At 43.0% G+C, this 13,410-nt stretch overlaps 1 protein-coding gene across 12 annotated transcripts in view; it reads left to right on the forward strand.

The window, feature by feature from the left end:
• Positions 1-2,791: 2,791 nt before the first annotated feature.
• Positions 2,792-13,410, forward strand: part of LOC141381789 (NLR family CARD domain-containing protein 3-like) — a 34,680-nt gene continuing 24,061 nt past the window's right edge. For 4 of the 12 annotated variants that reach the window (XR_015942529.1, XM_087249751.1, XM_088650122.1 and 1 more), the window contains exons 1-3: positions 3,213-3,537; positions 6,329-6,440; positions 6,755-6,859. Coding sequence is in view for 9 of the 12 variants with exons in the window: in XM_087249751.1 (XP_087105877.1) it covers positions 6,397-6,440; positions 6,755-6,859 (149 nt within the window). In the remaining 3 variants the exon portion in view is untranslated. Of the gene's footprint in view, positions 2,913-3,212; positions 3,706-6,328; positions 6,441-6,754; positions 6,860-13,410 lie in introns of those variants that run through there. The other 8 variants (XR_015483974.1, XM_087249750.1, XM_087249754.1 and 5 more) reach the window with 4 other exon arrangements.

A 13,410-nucleotide genomic window follows, 5' to 3' on the forward strand; every position in this document is an offset into this window, starting at 1 on the left:
TATATAGCATAAATAGTCCTCACTTTAGATTAGGTCACAAAACTGGATGAAGTTAAATTACTAAAGCATTTATTAACATACAAATTAACTATTAGTATATGCCTGAATAATAAGATATATAAATTTAATTTGAATGGTTTATTAATCATTTACTTATGCATTCTGAATGATCTTTAAAAGCCACAAAGTACTCTCAAATAATTGGTTTGTAAATGATACAATACTTAAGTATTGAAAAAATTATTATTGACAAAGTATGAAACTACAATCATTAAGCACATTATAGATGAGCTTATAAATCAAGAATAGAGCATTTGTATCTGTAGTTACAAACTGCTTACTAACATCTGCTAATGTAGAGTTAATGCTTAACAAATAATGAATTAAATTTGCTAATGATTAATAAATAATTCATTGCGTGTAGTTATTATAAAGTGTTACCAAAATGGGTATTATTTATTTATTTTTTATGGGAGGGCTCTAACAATGAATATTATTCCTGTCCAACTGATTATTCTCATTTTCTGGTCAGAGAAGTACATTAAAGGTAAAACAAAAGGTACTGTGAGAGGAATCATATATGATCAATTTTAACTAGTTTTTAGCACTAAATGAAAGCCATATTTGAAAGCCCAGCAGAACATATGTTGGTCCCATTTGCACTTATTAAACATCTAAACTCTAACAGGTATAGTTCAATATACTTGTGCTTCAGTTGATTTTCATCTGATATGCAGATTATGTGCAGTGTTGGGTAAGTCACTCTGAAAACGTTATTCATTACTAATTATTACTAATTATCATTTAAAAATAAATACAATTTTATTTTTAATAACTTTTTTATTCAATTTAATTAAAAAACTTAATTACTCAGTAAGTCATTTATTACTCAATATTATAAAAGAAAAATCCACAAATCCCAAAGCATAGACAATAGAAATAAATCTTTTAATTCTTTAAATTTGAGTCTAACAGGACCTTTCAGTTTTATTAAACATTATATATTTCAAATATTATCAAATTTGACACCATATTTCATACAGACCATTAAGCATGTGTAGTTGTTGCACAAATGTAACAACAAATTATACACATTCCTATCTCACTTCTCTGAATTAATACCTGATATTGTCAGAATCAATCATTTAATTTAACGTTATATTCGCTGTAGTCTACGGAGGTCGGTTTTGGCTGAACCAGAGGGTGATGGATGAATTGGATGACAGCCGAGTAGAACTGTACGAGCAGCTCCTGTGACAGGTTAAACTTCCTCAGCTGACGAAGGAAGTACAGTCTCTGCTGGGCTTTCTTTACGATAGAGTTGATGTGAATGTCCCACTGCAGATCCTGAGACATGGTGATGATACTAGAATGTGATGATGAACATGGAAATGTCTGAATCTCTGTCAAATCTTGAATCAACTGTAGAGAAATCCAGCAGCTCAATGAATAAAGGAGAATTGAAGAGTGACGTTTGTTTCTGCTCTTCTGATCTTCTTCTTCTTCATGATTTGACTTGAACTGAACAATAAAAACACATTTATTCCAGTATTTATTAAACTGTTCATGTTAGTTGATGACAGTAAAGTTGTTCTCTGTTAGTTCTTGTTGACTCTCAGTGCATTAACTGATGTTCACCAGCACAACTGTGGGTTAATAATGCTTAATAAAGCAAATAAATCAAGCTCAGTAATGTCTGTGTCCAGTAATAAGCCTGTAACTCTTGACTAGATGAGGAGTTTTCAGTGTTGGATTGACTAAAGTAGGAAAACACACAGTTGAGCTGAAGCTTTCTTGCTGCGCTCAGAGAAATAAAGACTTCTGCTCCATCAAGACCAACACAGAGACACTGAGGAGGAGCTTCTGAACACAGACCAGACGCTCTCTCAATCACAACACACACACACACACACATTCAGCACGTCTGTGGACACATCTGCACATTCAGCCACAGTTACACACACACACACACACACACACACACACACACACACACACACACACACACACACACACACACACACACACACACATCTCTGTGTGTATTCTAGTTCAGTTCAGTTATGGTGTCACTGTACATGGAGTCAGTCTACAGCTAAAGTTCTCTATAGTTGTATAGCCACGGGGTTTAATGTGTTGATTTTATTCTCTACAGATATATCTCCTATGACTAAAGTTTGTCTATATTTTATTTCTTATTGTATTCAGTAATTTATTTCTCATCTATAATCTTGTTGTGTTTAAGGTCATGGCTGGTCGTATAAGCATTTCACTGGATATTGTCGTGTGTATGAGTTTGTATTTGATGAAGAAAACTGAATTTTAATGTAAAGTCAAATGAGATATTGAATAAAACAACATTTCAGCTGAAGTTAAAGTCTTATTTTCTCTTGATTTTTATCTTTATTAACACTTGATGTGATTCTCCCTTGTATATTCACTGGGCTCAGCTAATTTTGTGTCTAACAGTAATATTCTGTGCTAGTTTCAGCATCCTGATCATCTTGAGTTGCTTGTTATATCAGTTCCAGTACTGACTGATCTAATGTAGGTCTTATTGTAAAGTGTCCTGTAGAATATATGAACTAACACAGAGATCTGTAAGTGCTGTATTCATATATAGACCCATAATGTTATCTATATTCTTATTTTAGAGCTCCAATACTCATTTGTTTTCTTAAATCTTTCTCGAAATCTTCCTTCAACACACTCGTGCTCAGAGAAGCTGCAGATTCAGCTCCAGTCTCGAGGACACGCCCACAGTCAGGATGATCTCATGAATATTCATGTAAGTGGAGCCAGTAATATTTCAGGATATAACTGTAGATCATACAGGTGTGTTTTAGTGAAGTGAAAGAGTGAAAGAGCTCAGATTGTGTTTCTGCTGCACAAGAGCGTTTGTACTTCTGCATGTAAGTTTAACACTTCTACATTACGCTGATTTGTGGAGATGATGAAGGGTTTATATGTGTATAAGCGTGTTTATAAGCGTGATTTATAGCACTGTCTGCTCCTGAAGCTCAAAGCCTCAAACCAAACACGGTCAAAACACGGTCATTTCAACAATATAATGGGTTATTTTAATCTCTTGAAAGTGTTTGTGTTCTTCTATATCAGATTGACTCGATAATTTCACGTCATTCAGCACAAAATCAACTTTAAACAGTCACGAAATCGAAAGTGAAAGCAGAGCTTCCGTGAACAGAAAGAATGCGGATGTATATATTTCAGCAGCGGCGGGTAAGACAGACGCTCCTGGCGGGAAACACTTTTCAAATTGTAGCTTTTTTAAAAGCAGGGTTTGACAATAAAGATAGCCCAGTATGCATATGTGATCTTAGAATCGAGAAGCAGCAGCAGGACTGATAAAAACAACTGTCTTCTCGCGAGCAAAAGAAAGATCACTCGCGCGCACAGGTCACGTGATGCGAGCGTCTGTTTACAAAGCGTGTGCGCTCCCGTTTTCTTCCGCGAAGCAACCGTGCCTGGAAACTCACTTGGTGCGATCTGCTCTCTTTAAACTCGACTGGACAAAAGGTGATGCTTGTGAATCTGCAAACCTGCTGCTTTCAAGAGCTCCAGATTTAAAATAAATGTATTTTTATAAGCAGCAGTGGCGCCGGTTACTGCTTTCTCTTTTCTTTCCCCATTCTTTAAACAGATTATTAACAGGGTCTAATGTTAACGTGATCCTATTATCACACGGTATGCTTTTCACCAGCTTTCTTTTGCTTATTGTTATGTTTGTTAATATGGTTTAATTGTGTGTGTGTGTGTGTGTGTATATATATATATATATATATATATATATATATATATATATATATATATATATATATATATATATATATATATATATATAGATTGCTTTAATAGGAGATTAACTCCCTGTTTGATTAACATGGTGATCTGGGAGCTTTAGCCAGGACAATTAATGAAAAGTTTTGTTAAATAAAAAGAGCATGTATACAGCTATATTTAGCTTGTTTTGACACATTTTTTTAAATTTGTGGCAAAGAAATAATTATTTATTTTTGTTGTGGTCAGAGATACATTTGGTAAATGCTTAAATTTGAGCCCTGAAAAGTCACGTATAATAAAAACTAATTGCAGTGCTACACACTAGTAAACAGGGCCGCAGTGGGACTCCTTTACAGCCCTGGAGTTTCAAGCCTTAGACCGGCCCAGCTCAGTTCACGACTGACTATATTAAAATCAGGTCAATTCCAATTCAGTTTCTAATGACACGATCACGTCTTTTTGAAGGACACAGCTGCTTTTAAGATTAAAGGGGAGCTGAATCTCCAACACTATCTTTACAACAGCACAACGTCCTTTCCTGCAATATCTGAATATATATTCTGTGCTAAATTCTTTATAGATATCCAGCTCTTATACCGGTGGTCACACAAAAAATAAAATATGTACACCTATATAAGTAACCCAAACAGTATTACATGTCTTAGCAATAAAAATGAAAATAAATGACTCAGGTGAGGTTTGAACTCCGGTCAGCGGCGTCATAATGAAATGTGCTGACCTCTAGACCACAATGGCTTAAGCATTTACTCTCCTTTTTAGATTTCTGATCAAGGTATGTCAGATTTATTTCAGTTTTTCTCCTTTGGTTTGGCTCATTTCCTGAAACAGGAATGACATTCTCAAAATAACACAGACAAATCTCCAAACCACTTGGCAATTGTTCACAACAGATCTGAATTTCTCATTCATTTCATCAAATTGCAAATGTCTAAGTACATCTTTGCACATGATTAAGTTCAGGTAGCCGACAGTTTCCAAGTGAAGAGATCTAGTTGATCTAAACTGATTGGTAATTCTAAGTCTAATGGTTTTTCTCTCCAAAACTTGTCAGCGTCATTTCATTGTATAAGTCATCACATGCACAATAGTCTGTTCAATTGTCCAAATCAGTCAAGACCATAACACCATGAACACCATACAGTAGGTGAATGCTCGGAGCATTTGATGACAGTTTATTACAGCTCTCTACTCTTTTTGCTCTGATATATGGAAGATGCTTTGTGTGTGCTTGATCATTACAATAATAAAGGAGTGACCGTTTCCCTGGCAGTATGAGTGCAATGTGTGACATCAAACCTTGCAGGCTACTCGTACCCTAAAATCCTATTTCTGTTTTATACATTGTCGGCTGGACAAAAACAGTACAGTAAGCATTGTCAGTGAAGGACTGGGCTGAGACTGTGAGGTGGACATGAGGGATGTTTTAGTGGTGCTTTGCCATGATGACCGAACATCTGAACATTTTGACTTGCAGCGCTCACACAATGCTGAAGGGACGAAGCGTTTTGGGGCACTGACTGTTTAAATGAGAAGATCATTTAGTTTCGACACACGAGTGAACTGTTTTGGGAAAGATATGAGCTTTTGTAAGTGAGCTGTAGTGTTTTGCCAAATAATGTTAGAGTTTTGAGAATGTCATTTCGGTTTCAAGAAAAGAGTCAAACCAATGGAGAAACACTGTAATCTAGTGAACCAGCAGATCTTCATTGAGCAGGTGTAATATTCATTAATATTAATTATTCAAAGTCTTTCACTGAGGTGCCGCTGTTTGGGGTGAAATGATGTTACGTCATTAACCTGCAGGCTGCATTTTCCCCATGGGGCTGCGAGAAAATAAATAAAAAGAGCAGAGCTGCGGCAAAATAATGAATAAAAGAGTGAGGCTATGCTCAAATAAATAAACAAATGAAAAAAAGTGCGACTGCTGAGAGTGCAAGCAGCTAGAGACACCGGCCCTCACGGCCAAAAAACATACTGGCCCACCGGGAATTCTCCCGATTAGCCAATCCGGGCCTGGTGCTACACTACAACCCATTTGCTCACGCACATCAAGCAAGGTCATACACAACACAGAACACAGTGAAATGCATGAGGACATTACACAAAATCTAGATCAAGTCATTTTAGCATGTCAAAGTCAGATTTATGCATATAAAATATATTCTCCAACAACAAAATCATGGCTAGTGAACATGGTGAATAGCTAGTAATGTTGGAGATCTACTAGCCAAAGTGGCTGGTGATGAAAACAGTTAATGTCAAGCCCTGTGTGTGTGTGTGTGTGTGTGTATATATATATATATATATATATATATATATATATATATATATATATATATATATATATATATAAATGCTGTGGCATGACTATCGGGTCTGTTTTAGTAAGGTCTTGTTTGTGGTGTCCCTCATCATGTGGTGTGTTTGAGTGCGGTGTTGTTAGTAAAGTGAGCATTGATTGCTATAAAGTGTGCCGTTCTTCATCTCTGTATATTGTCATCTCCAGGTGATGGTCAGCGGCTGATTGTTTCCTCAAAGCTCTGCTAATGTCTGCATTGGTGTTTTAGCTGCAGTATGGCAGAGGAGCGAGTAAAGGACTCTCTCTCAGAGAAACACAGGTATTGACTCTGTTTTTACACCATTATTTCAACACTTTCTCTGAAGGACAAAGACCAACAACAATGCACTTATTTGTGTTGCTATTGCCTGATCAAATGATGGACAAAGCTTCAGTTTACAGCTTCAGCAAATGTGTTTAGATCATTCTAGATTACAGACAGCTCGATCTGGTGACCTGATCAGACAGACCTTCAGTCAACTATTAGTTTGTGCTGAATTAAACTGAACAAACTCATATTTGTCTGATAATCTCTTGTAAAGGAGACTGAAGTTTGTCCTGCAGTTTATTCCTCTGGTGTGTTTGTGTGTTCAGTGTGAGATCAGGATCATGTGTGTCCAGCTCTGTGTCTCTGAAGAGTGACTGGTCTAAAGGGAATCCACCATACTTCAGTGAGGAAACACCATCATCTGCAAAAAGGTATGTTGTGTTGTACATTATTGAACACACATGGACTGTTTTAGGATTTGTTAGAACATTTTATTATATTTACACAACACTTAAAAGACTCAATATGTAAGAAACACAAGAACAGTGTCATATCAATTTCAGACTCTTCTGATTTTCTTCATCCATACTCCTGATAAGGACAAATATTTGACCATAACACGTTTATCTTCTGTTTATGACTTTAGATAATGCATCTGAAAACACTCTGGTAGTGAAATATCCTCTTTGTCATATAAAGTTATTAGTAACACACGCCAGAGGATTGATGTTCAGCATCTATTCAATAAAAATGTCAGGAAAGAGAATGAGAGGATTCAAGTGCAGGTAAAAAAAAAACAATTTTATTAATCTTGCTGACTGGGCAATAACAAAAAACCTCCAGCAGGTGGAGCTGGGGAACCCACAGTGGGATGAAAAATCCAGGCAAAAAATAAAGAAAAAATTAAGAAAACCAAGGATGGCCTCTAGAGGGCAGACGGCAGTCTCAAGCACCAGTAAAAAGGGGTAAAGCAAAAGAAAACTAAATGCAATACCAATCGTCCCAATAGGAGGCGCACGGCAAACCAAGCCGTCACTGGATAGTCAATGCAAAAGAAAAATGAAAGCAAAATAAAACTGCTTCAGCGAGAGGCGCACGGCAATCCAAGCCGTCAGTCAGCAAGGGGTTTATTCTGCGATGCTGGCAACCAGGACGAGAGGGAGCAGGAGGAGAGAAAGTCGGCTGGAGAGGAGATCGCTGGTGGGCGTTAATGCGGAACTGGAGCAGGAAGTGCCGAGAGGTGAGGAGAAACACAGCTGATCTACAGCAGGAACGGTCTGACTGGGGAGAAAGAAAAAGTAAAATCCAAAATCCAAAACAACAGTTAAAGACTGGCACTGGAGCCTAAACAGTAACGAGACGAGACGAGATCATGAAACAGGATCGTAAGGTAAGACATGCGAACGATAAGGTACAGGAAAGTGAGAACAAGAGGAATAAATAGGGAGACTAATGAAGGAAAACTACAGACAGGTGTGAATGAACTAATGATCTAATGCGTAGAATGACAAGTGGGTGGGGTGAGACAGCAGAGCGCATGGCGATCTGTCAAAATAACGCCATGTGCGCTGAGAAAACAAAACAAATGAATGTGACGACAACATGCAGGTGACAGACCATGACAGTACCCCCACCCCTAAGAGCGCCACCAGGCGCCTCAGGGGAGGGGCTTACCCCGTCGCCGGTGAAAGTCCATAATCAATGCCCGATCCAGGACATGCCGAGCCGGAATCCAACTCCTCTCCTCAGGACCATAACCCTCCCAGTCCACTAGATACTGAAAACCCCGGCCCCGGCGTCTGACATCCAGCAGTCTCCTGACACTGTATGCAGGAGAGCCATCCACTAGGCGAGGGGGGGGAGGGGCAGGGGAAGAGACAACAGGGTTAAGAATGGATCTAAACACAGGTTTGACCCTGGATACATGAAAAACAGGGTGTACCCGACCAAGAGTGGGAGGTAACTTGAGCCGAACTGCCACCGGACTCAAGACCTTGGTGATGAGGTATGGGCCAATGAACCTGGGAGCCAACTTGCGTGAGGCTACCCTAAGAGGCAGGTCCTTGGTGGATAACCATACCTTCTGACCACACACATATTCAGGTGGGAGGGTCCGATGACGGTCGGCTGCTGCTTTAGTCCGTCTAGAAGTCCGAGCCAAGACCTCCTTAGCCCTCATCCAGGTGCGACGGCACCGTTGGACAAAGGCCAAGGCAGACGGGACTGCAGCGTCAGGTTCCTGTGAGGGAAACAAAGGAGGTTGATAACCCATGGAACAGAGAAATGGGGACATACCAGTAGACGCAACCGGCAGGGAATTATGGGCGTACTCAACCCATGAGAGCTGTTGGCTCCAAGAACAAGGATTCTGGGAGGTCAGGCAGCGGAGAGTTCTTTCGAGATCCTGGTTGGCTCGCTCACATTGCCCGTTGGTCTGGGGGTGAAAACCTGAAGACAGACTCGTAGAGGCTCCGATCTGTCGACAGAACTCTCTCCAAAACCGGGAAACAAACTGTGGTCCCCTATCAGAGACTATATCAACCGGAAGGCCATGAATCCGGAAGACATGGTCAACCATAGCTTGAGCTGTTTCCTTGGCTGAGGGAAGTTTGGGCAAAGGAATAAAATGAGCTGCTTTAGAAAAACGGTCAACTACAGTCATGATGACAGTGTTTCCTCTTGAGGGGGGAAGGCCAGAAACAAAGTCAAGGGCCAGGTGTGACCATGGACGAGAGGGAATGGGCAAGGGCTTGAGCAGACCAACAGGCGCTTGGTTAGAGGTCTTATTCTGGGCACAAACCGAGCAAGCCAACACAAACTGCCTGACATCCTGCCTCAGAGAGGGCCACCAAAATCGCTGGCGGATGGCAGCCAGTGACCTCCAAATTCCTGGATGACAAACCAGCCTGGATGCATGCCCCCACCGGAGGACCTCGGAACGCAGCGCAACCGGCACAAACAGCCGACCATCCGGACACCCTTCTGGCACCTCAATCCCTCGACCGGCCTTAATTACCTGCTGCTCGATGCCCCAGGAGAGAGACCCAACCACCACTCCCTCAGGGAGGATGGGTCCAATTGAGGACTCCCCACTGGGGACCTCGAACAGCCGAGAGAGGGCATCAGGTTTAGTATTCTTGGACCCTGGCCGGTACGAGAGACTGAAGTTGAATCGACCAAAGAAGAGTGCCCAGCGGGCCTGGCGTGCGCTTAACCTCTTGGCCGAACGGACATATTCAAGGTTTTTATGGTCCGTCCAGACCAAGAAGGGATGCACTGCTCCCTCCAGCCAGTGACGCCACTCACCCAAAGCCAGCTTGACTGCCAACAGCTCTTTATTACCTATGTCGTAATTACGTTCTGCTGGGCTCAGGCGATGAGAGAAGAAGGCACAAGGATGCACCTTCCCATCCTTGGGGGACCGCTGAGATAGGACCGCGCCTACCCCAACATCAGAAGCATCAACCTCGACAATAAATTGTTGTTCAGGATCTGGAATAGAAAGGACAGGAGCAGAGATGAAACGGGACTTAAGAACATCAAAGGCCTCCTGAGCCTGTGTATTCCACCTGAACATAACTTTAGTGGAGGTGAGAGCCGTTAAGGGTGCAGCAATCTGACTAAAGTTCCTGATGAAGCGCCTATAGAAATTGGCGAAACCCAGGAAACGCTGCAGAGCCTTGCGGGTGTTGGGGACTGGCCACTTGGCAACGGCCCTTACCTTAGCAATATCAGGTTTTATTCCCTCAGCCGAGATGACATACCCCAGGAATGTAACCGACTTCGTGTGGAACTCGCACTTCTCCGCCTTAACAAAGAGTTGGTTTTCTAATAGTCGTTGGAGGACCTGACGTACATGATGAGTGTGTGCCTGTAAAGAGGATGAAAAAATGAGAATATCATCCAGGTACACAAAGACAAACTTGTTTACCATGTCTCTCAGCACGTCGTTGACCAGGGCCTGGAAGACAGCTGGGGCGTTGGTCAGACCAAAAGGTAAGACAAGATATTCGAAGTGTCCCGTAGGGGTATTAAAGGCTGTCTTCCACTCATCTCCCTCACGGATGCGCACCAAGTGGTAAGCGTTACGGAGGTCTAACTTGGTAAAGACCTGGGCTCCCTGCAACAACTCAAAGGCAGAAGACATAAGAGGTAAGGGGTACCTGTTTTTAATTGTGATGTCATTCAGCCCTCTGTAGTCGATACATGGACGCAGGGAGCCATCCTTCTTCTTAACAAAGAAGAACCCTGCACCCGCAGGTGATGATGAGGGATGGATGAGACCAGTACTAAGTGATTCCTGAATATACCTGTCCATAGCCTCTCTTTCTGGACCAGAAAGGGAATATAAGCGACCCTTGGGCGGAAAAGTGCCTGGGAGGAGGTCAATGGCACAGTCATATGGTCGATGAGGAGGAAGAGATCCGGCCCGAGCTCTGCTAAAGACCTGGCGAAGACCATGGTACTCAACCGGGACCCTTGTTACATCAACAGTCTCCTCCTGCAACACAGAACACAAAGAACCAGGAGACAAGGCAGAACCCAAACAAGAAGCAAGACAAGACTGACTCCAGGCCAACACAGAATTTCCGGACCAATCAACGTGAGGATTGTGCCGTACCAGCCAGGGATGCCCCAAGACAATAGGGGAACCTGGTGAATCAAGAAGGTACAGTTCAATGTCCTCACGGTGATTGCCGGAAACAACAAGACTTACACGAGGGGTGATGTGGGTAATGGTAGAGATGAGCTGACCCGCTAACGACCAGACAGAAATAGGAGAAGGGAGGGGGATGGCGGGGATACCCCACTGCTTGGCAGTGAGACCGTCCAGGAAATTGCCTTCGGCCCCGGAGTCGAGCAAGGCAGAGCAGGAGTTGAGGGATCCTTCATGTTGTATGGTGACAGGCAATAGGGTGCGAGACAGAGGGGAATTCAGACAGGGGGAGGCGCCCACCAGGATTCCCCGGTTTACTGATGGGCCCTGGCTTTTAAAGGACACTTGATGGCAAAGTGCCCTGGTTTGCCACAGTAGAGACACACGCCACGGGCTAGGCGGTCCCTCTTCTCCTGAGGCGTGAGGTGCATACGTCCCATCTGCATGGGCTCAGGATCGGAAGAGGAAGGAGTAGAGGAGGTTTGTTGGGGGAAGATGTCATCAGCCCTCCAGGAAGAATGGACAGACCGCCACTGGCGGCGGCGGCGAAGGCGCCCCTCAACACGTAGAGCTAAGTCAATAAGAGTCTCCAGGTGGCGAGGAAGCTCATGAGAGGCGATCTCATCCTGGATCTCCTCATTCAGACCCTCAAAAAATCTGGATCGGAGAGCCCCTTCATTCCAGTCACAGGTGGCCGCTAAAGTATTAAACATGATAGAATAGTCGGTGACAGAACGGCCCTCCTGGGTCAGTCGTGCCAACCTGGCAGCCGCCTCATCTCCCTGTGCGGACCGGTCAAAGAGCTTAATCATTTCGTCCTTAAAATCATCAAAAAAACGGCAGAAGGGTGCTCTAGCATCCCAGACTGCAGTGCCCCACTCACGTGCTCTCCCAGTGAGCAGGGTCAGGACATATGCCACTCTGGAGGCCTCAGTGGCATAACGGCGGGGTTGCAGGGCAAAAACAAGGCCACACTGCGATAAAAAGGCCCGACAGGAACTGGGATCTCCATCATACGGAGGTGGATTGTTGGCATGGGGCTCTGGATCGTGGTGGTGGGTGGCGATAGGTGGAGCAACCTGCCTGGGTCCTGCATCTTCATGCTGGAGTGATTCAATTCGTGCGTTGAGCTCGACCACTTGAGCAGAGAGCATCTCCAACTCTCTGGAGGTGGTGGTGAGCTGGGTGGCATGTTGACCCAGGAGTGCACCCTGCTGGGCAAGGGCAGTTCGCACTTGATCCGTGCCTGCTGAATCCATTCTGACCTTATCGTTCTGTCAGGAAAGAGAATGAGAGGATTCAAGTGCAGGTAAAAAAAAAACAATTTTATTAATCTTGCTGACTGGGCAATAACAAAAAACCTCCAGCAGGTGGAGCTGGGGAACCCACAGTGGGATGAAAAATCCAGGCAAAAAATAAAGAAAAAATTAAGAAAACCAAGGATGGCCTCTAGAGGGTAGACGGCAGTCTCAAGCACCAGTAAAAAGGGGTAAAGCAAAAGAAAACTAAATGCAATACCAATCGTCCCAATAGGAGGCGCACGGCAAACCAAGCCGTCACTGGATAGTCAATGCAAAAGAAAAATGAAAGCAAAATAAAACTGCTTCAGCGAGAGGCGCACGGCAATCCAAGCCGTCAGTCAGCAAGGGGTTTATTCTGCGATGCTGGCAACCAGGACGAGAGGGAGCAGGAGGAGAGAAAGTCGGCTGGAGAGGAGATCGCTGGTGGGCGTTAATGCGGAACTGGAGCAGGAAGTGCCGAGAGGTGAGGAGAAACACAGCTGATCTACAGCAGGAACGGTCTGACTGGGGAGAAAGAAAAAGTAAAATCCAAAATCCAAAACAACAGTTAAAGACTGGCACTGGAGCCTAAACAGTAACGAGACGAGACGAGATCATGAAACAGGATCGTAAGGTAAGACATGCGAACGATAAGGTACAGGAAAGTGAGAACAAGAGGAATAAATAGGGAGACTAATGAAGGAAAACTACAGACAGGTGTGAATGAACTAATGATCTAATGCGTAGAATGACAAGTGGGTGGGGTGAGACAGCAGAGCGCATGGCGATCTGTCAAAATAACGCCATGTGCGCTGAGAAAACAAAACAAATGAATGTGACGACAACATGCAGGTGACAGACCATGACAAAAAATCCCAAAGACAAGTGAAGATCAGAGCAAACACATAATAATCCAAGTAACAAGATGGCAGACATGGCAAACTATTATCCCCAGAACAGAGAGACAGAGATGCAAACACAACAGGCCTCATTTATTAATGCAATGTAGAAACGAGCGCAGATATGAGCGTAAACATCAATCCAT

The sequence above is a fragment of the Danio rerio genome, chromosome 4 (genome assembly GCF_052040795.2).
Source record: "Danio rerio strain M-AB ecotype USA chromosome 4, GRCz13ab, whole genome shotgun sequence".
NCBI lineage: Eukaryota > Metazoa > Chordata > Actinopteri > Cypriniformes > Danionidae > Danio > Danio rerio.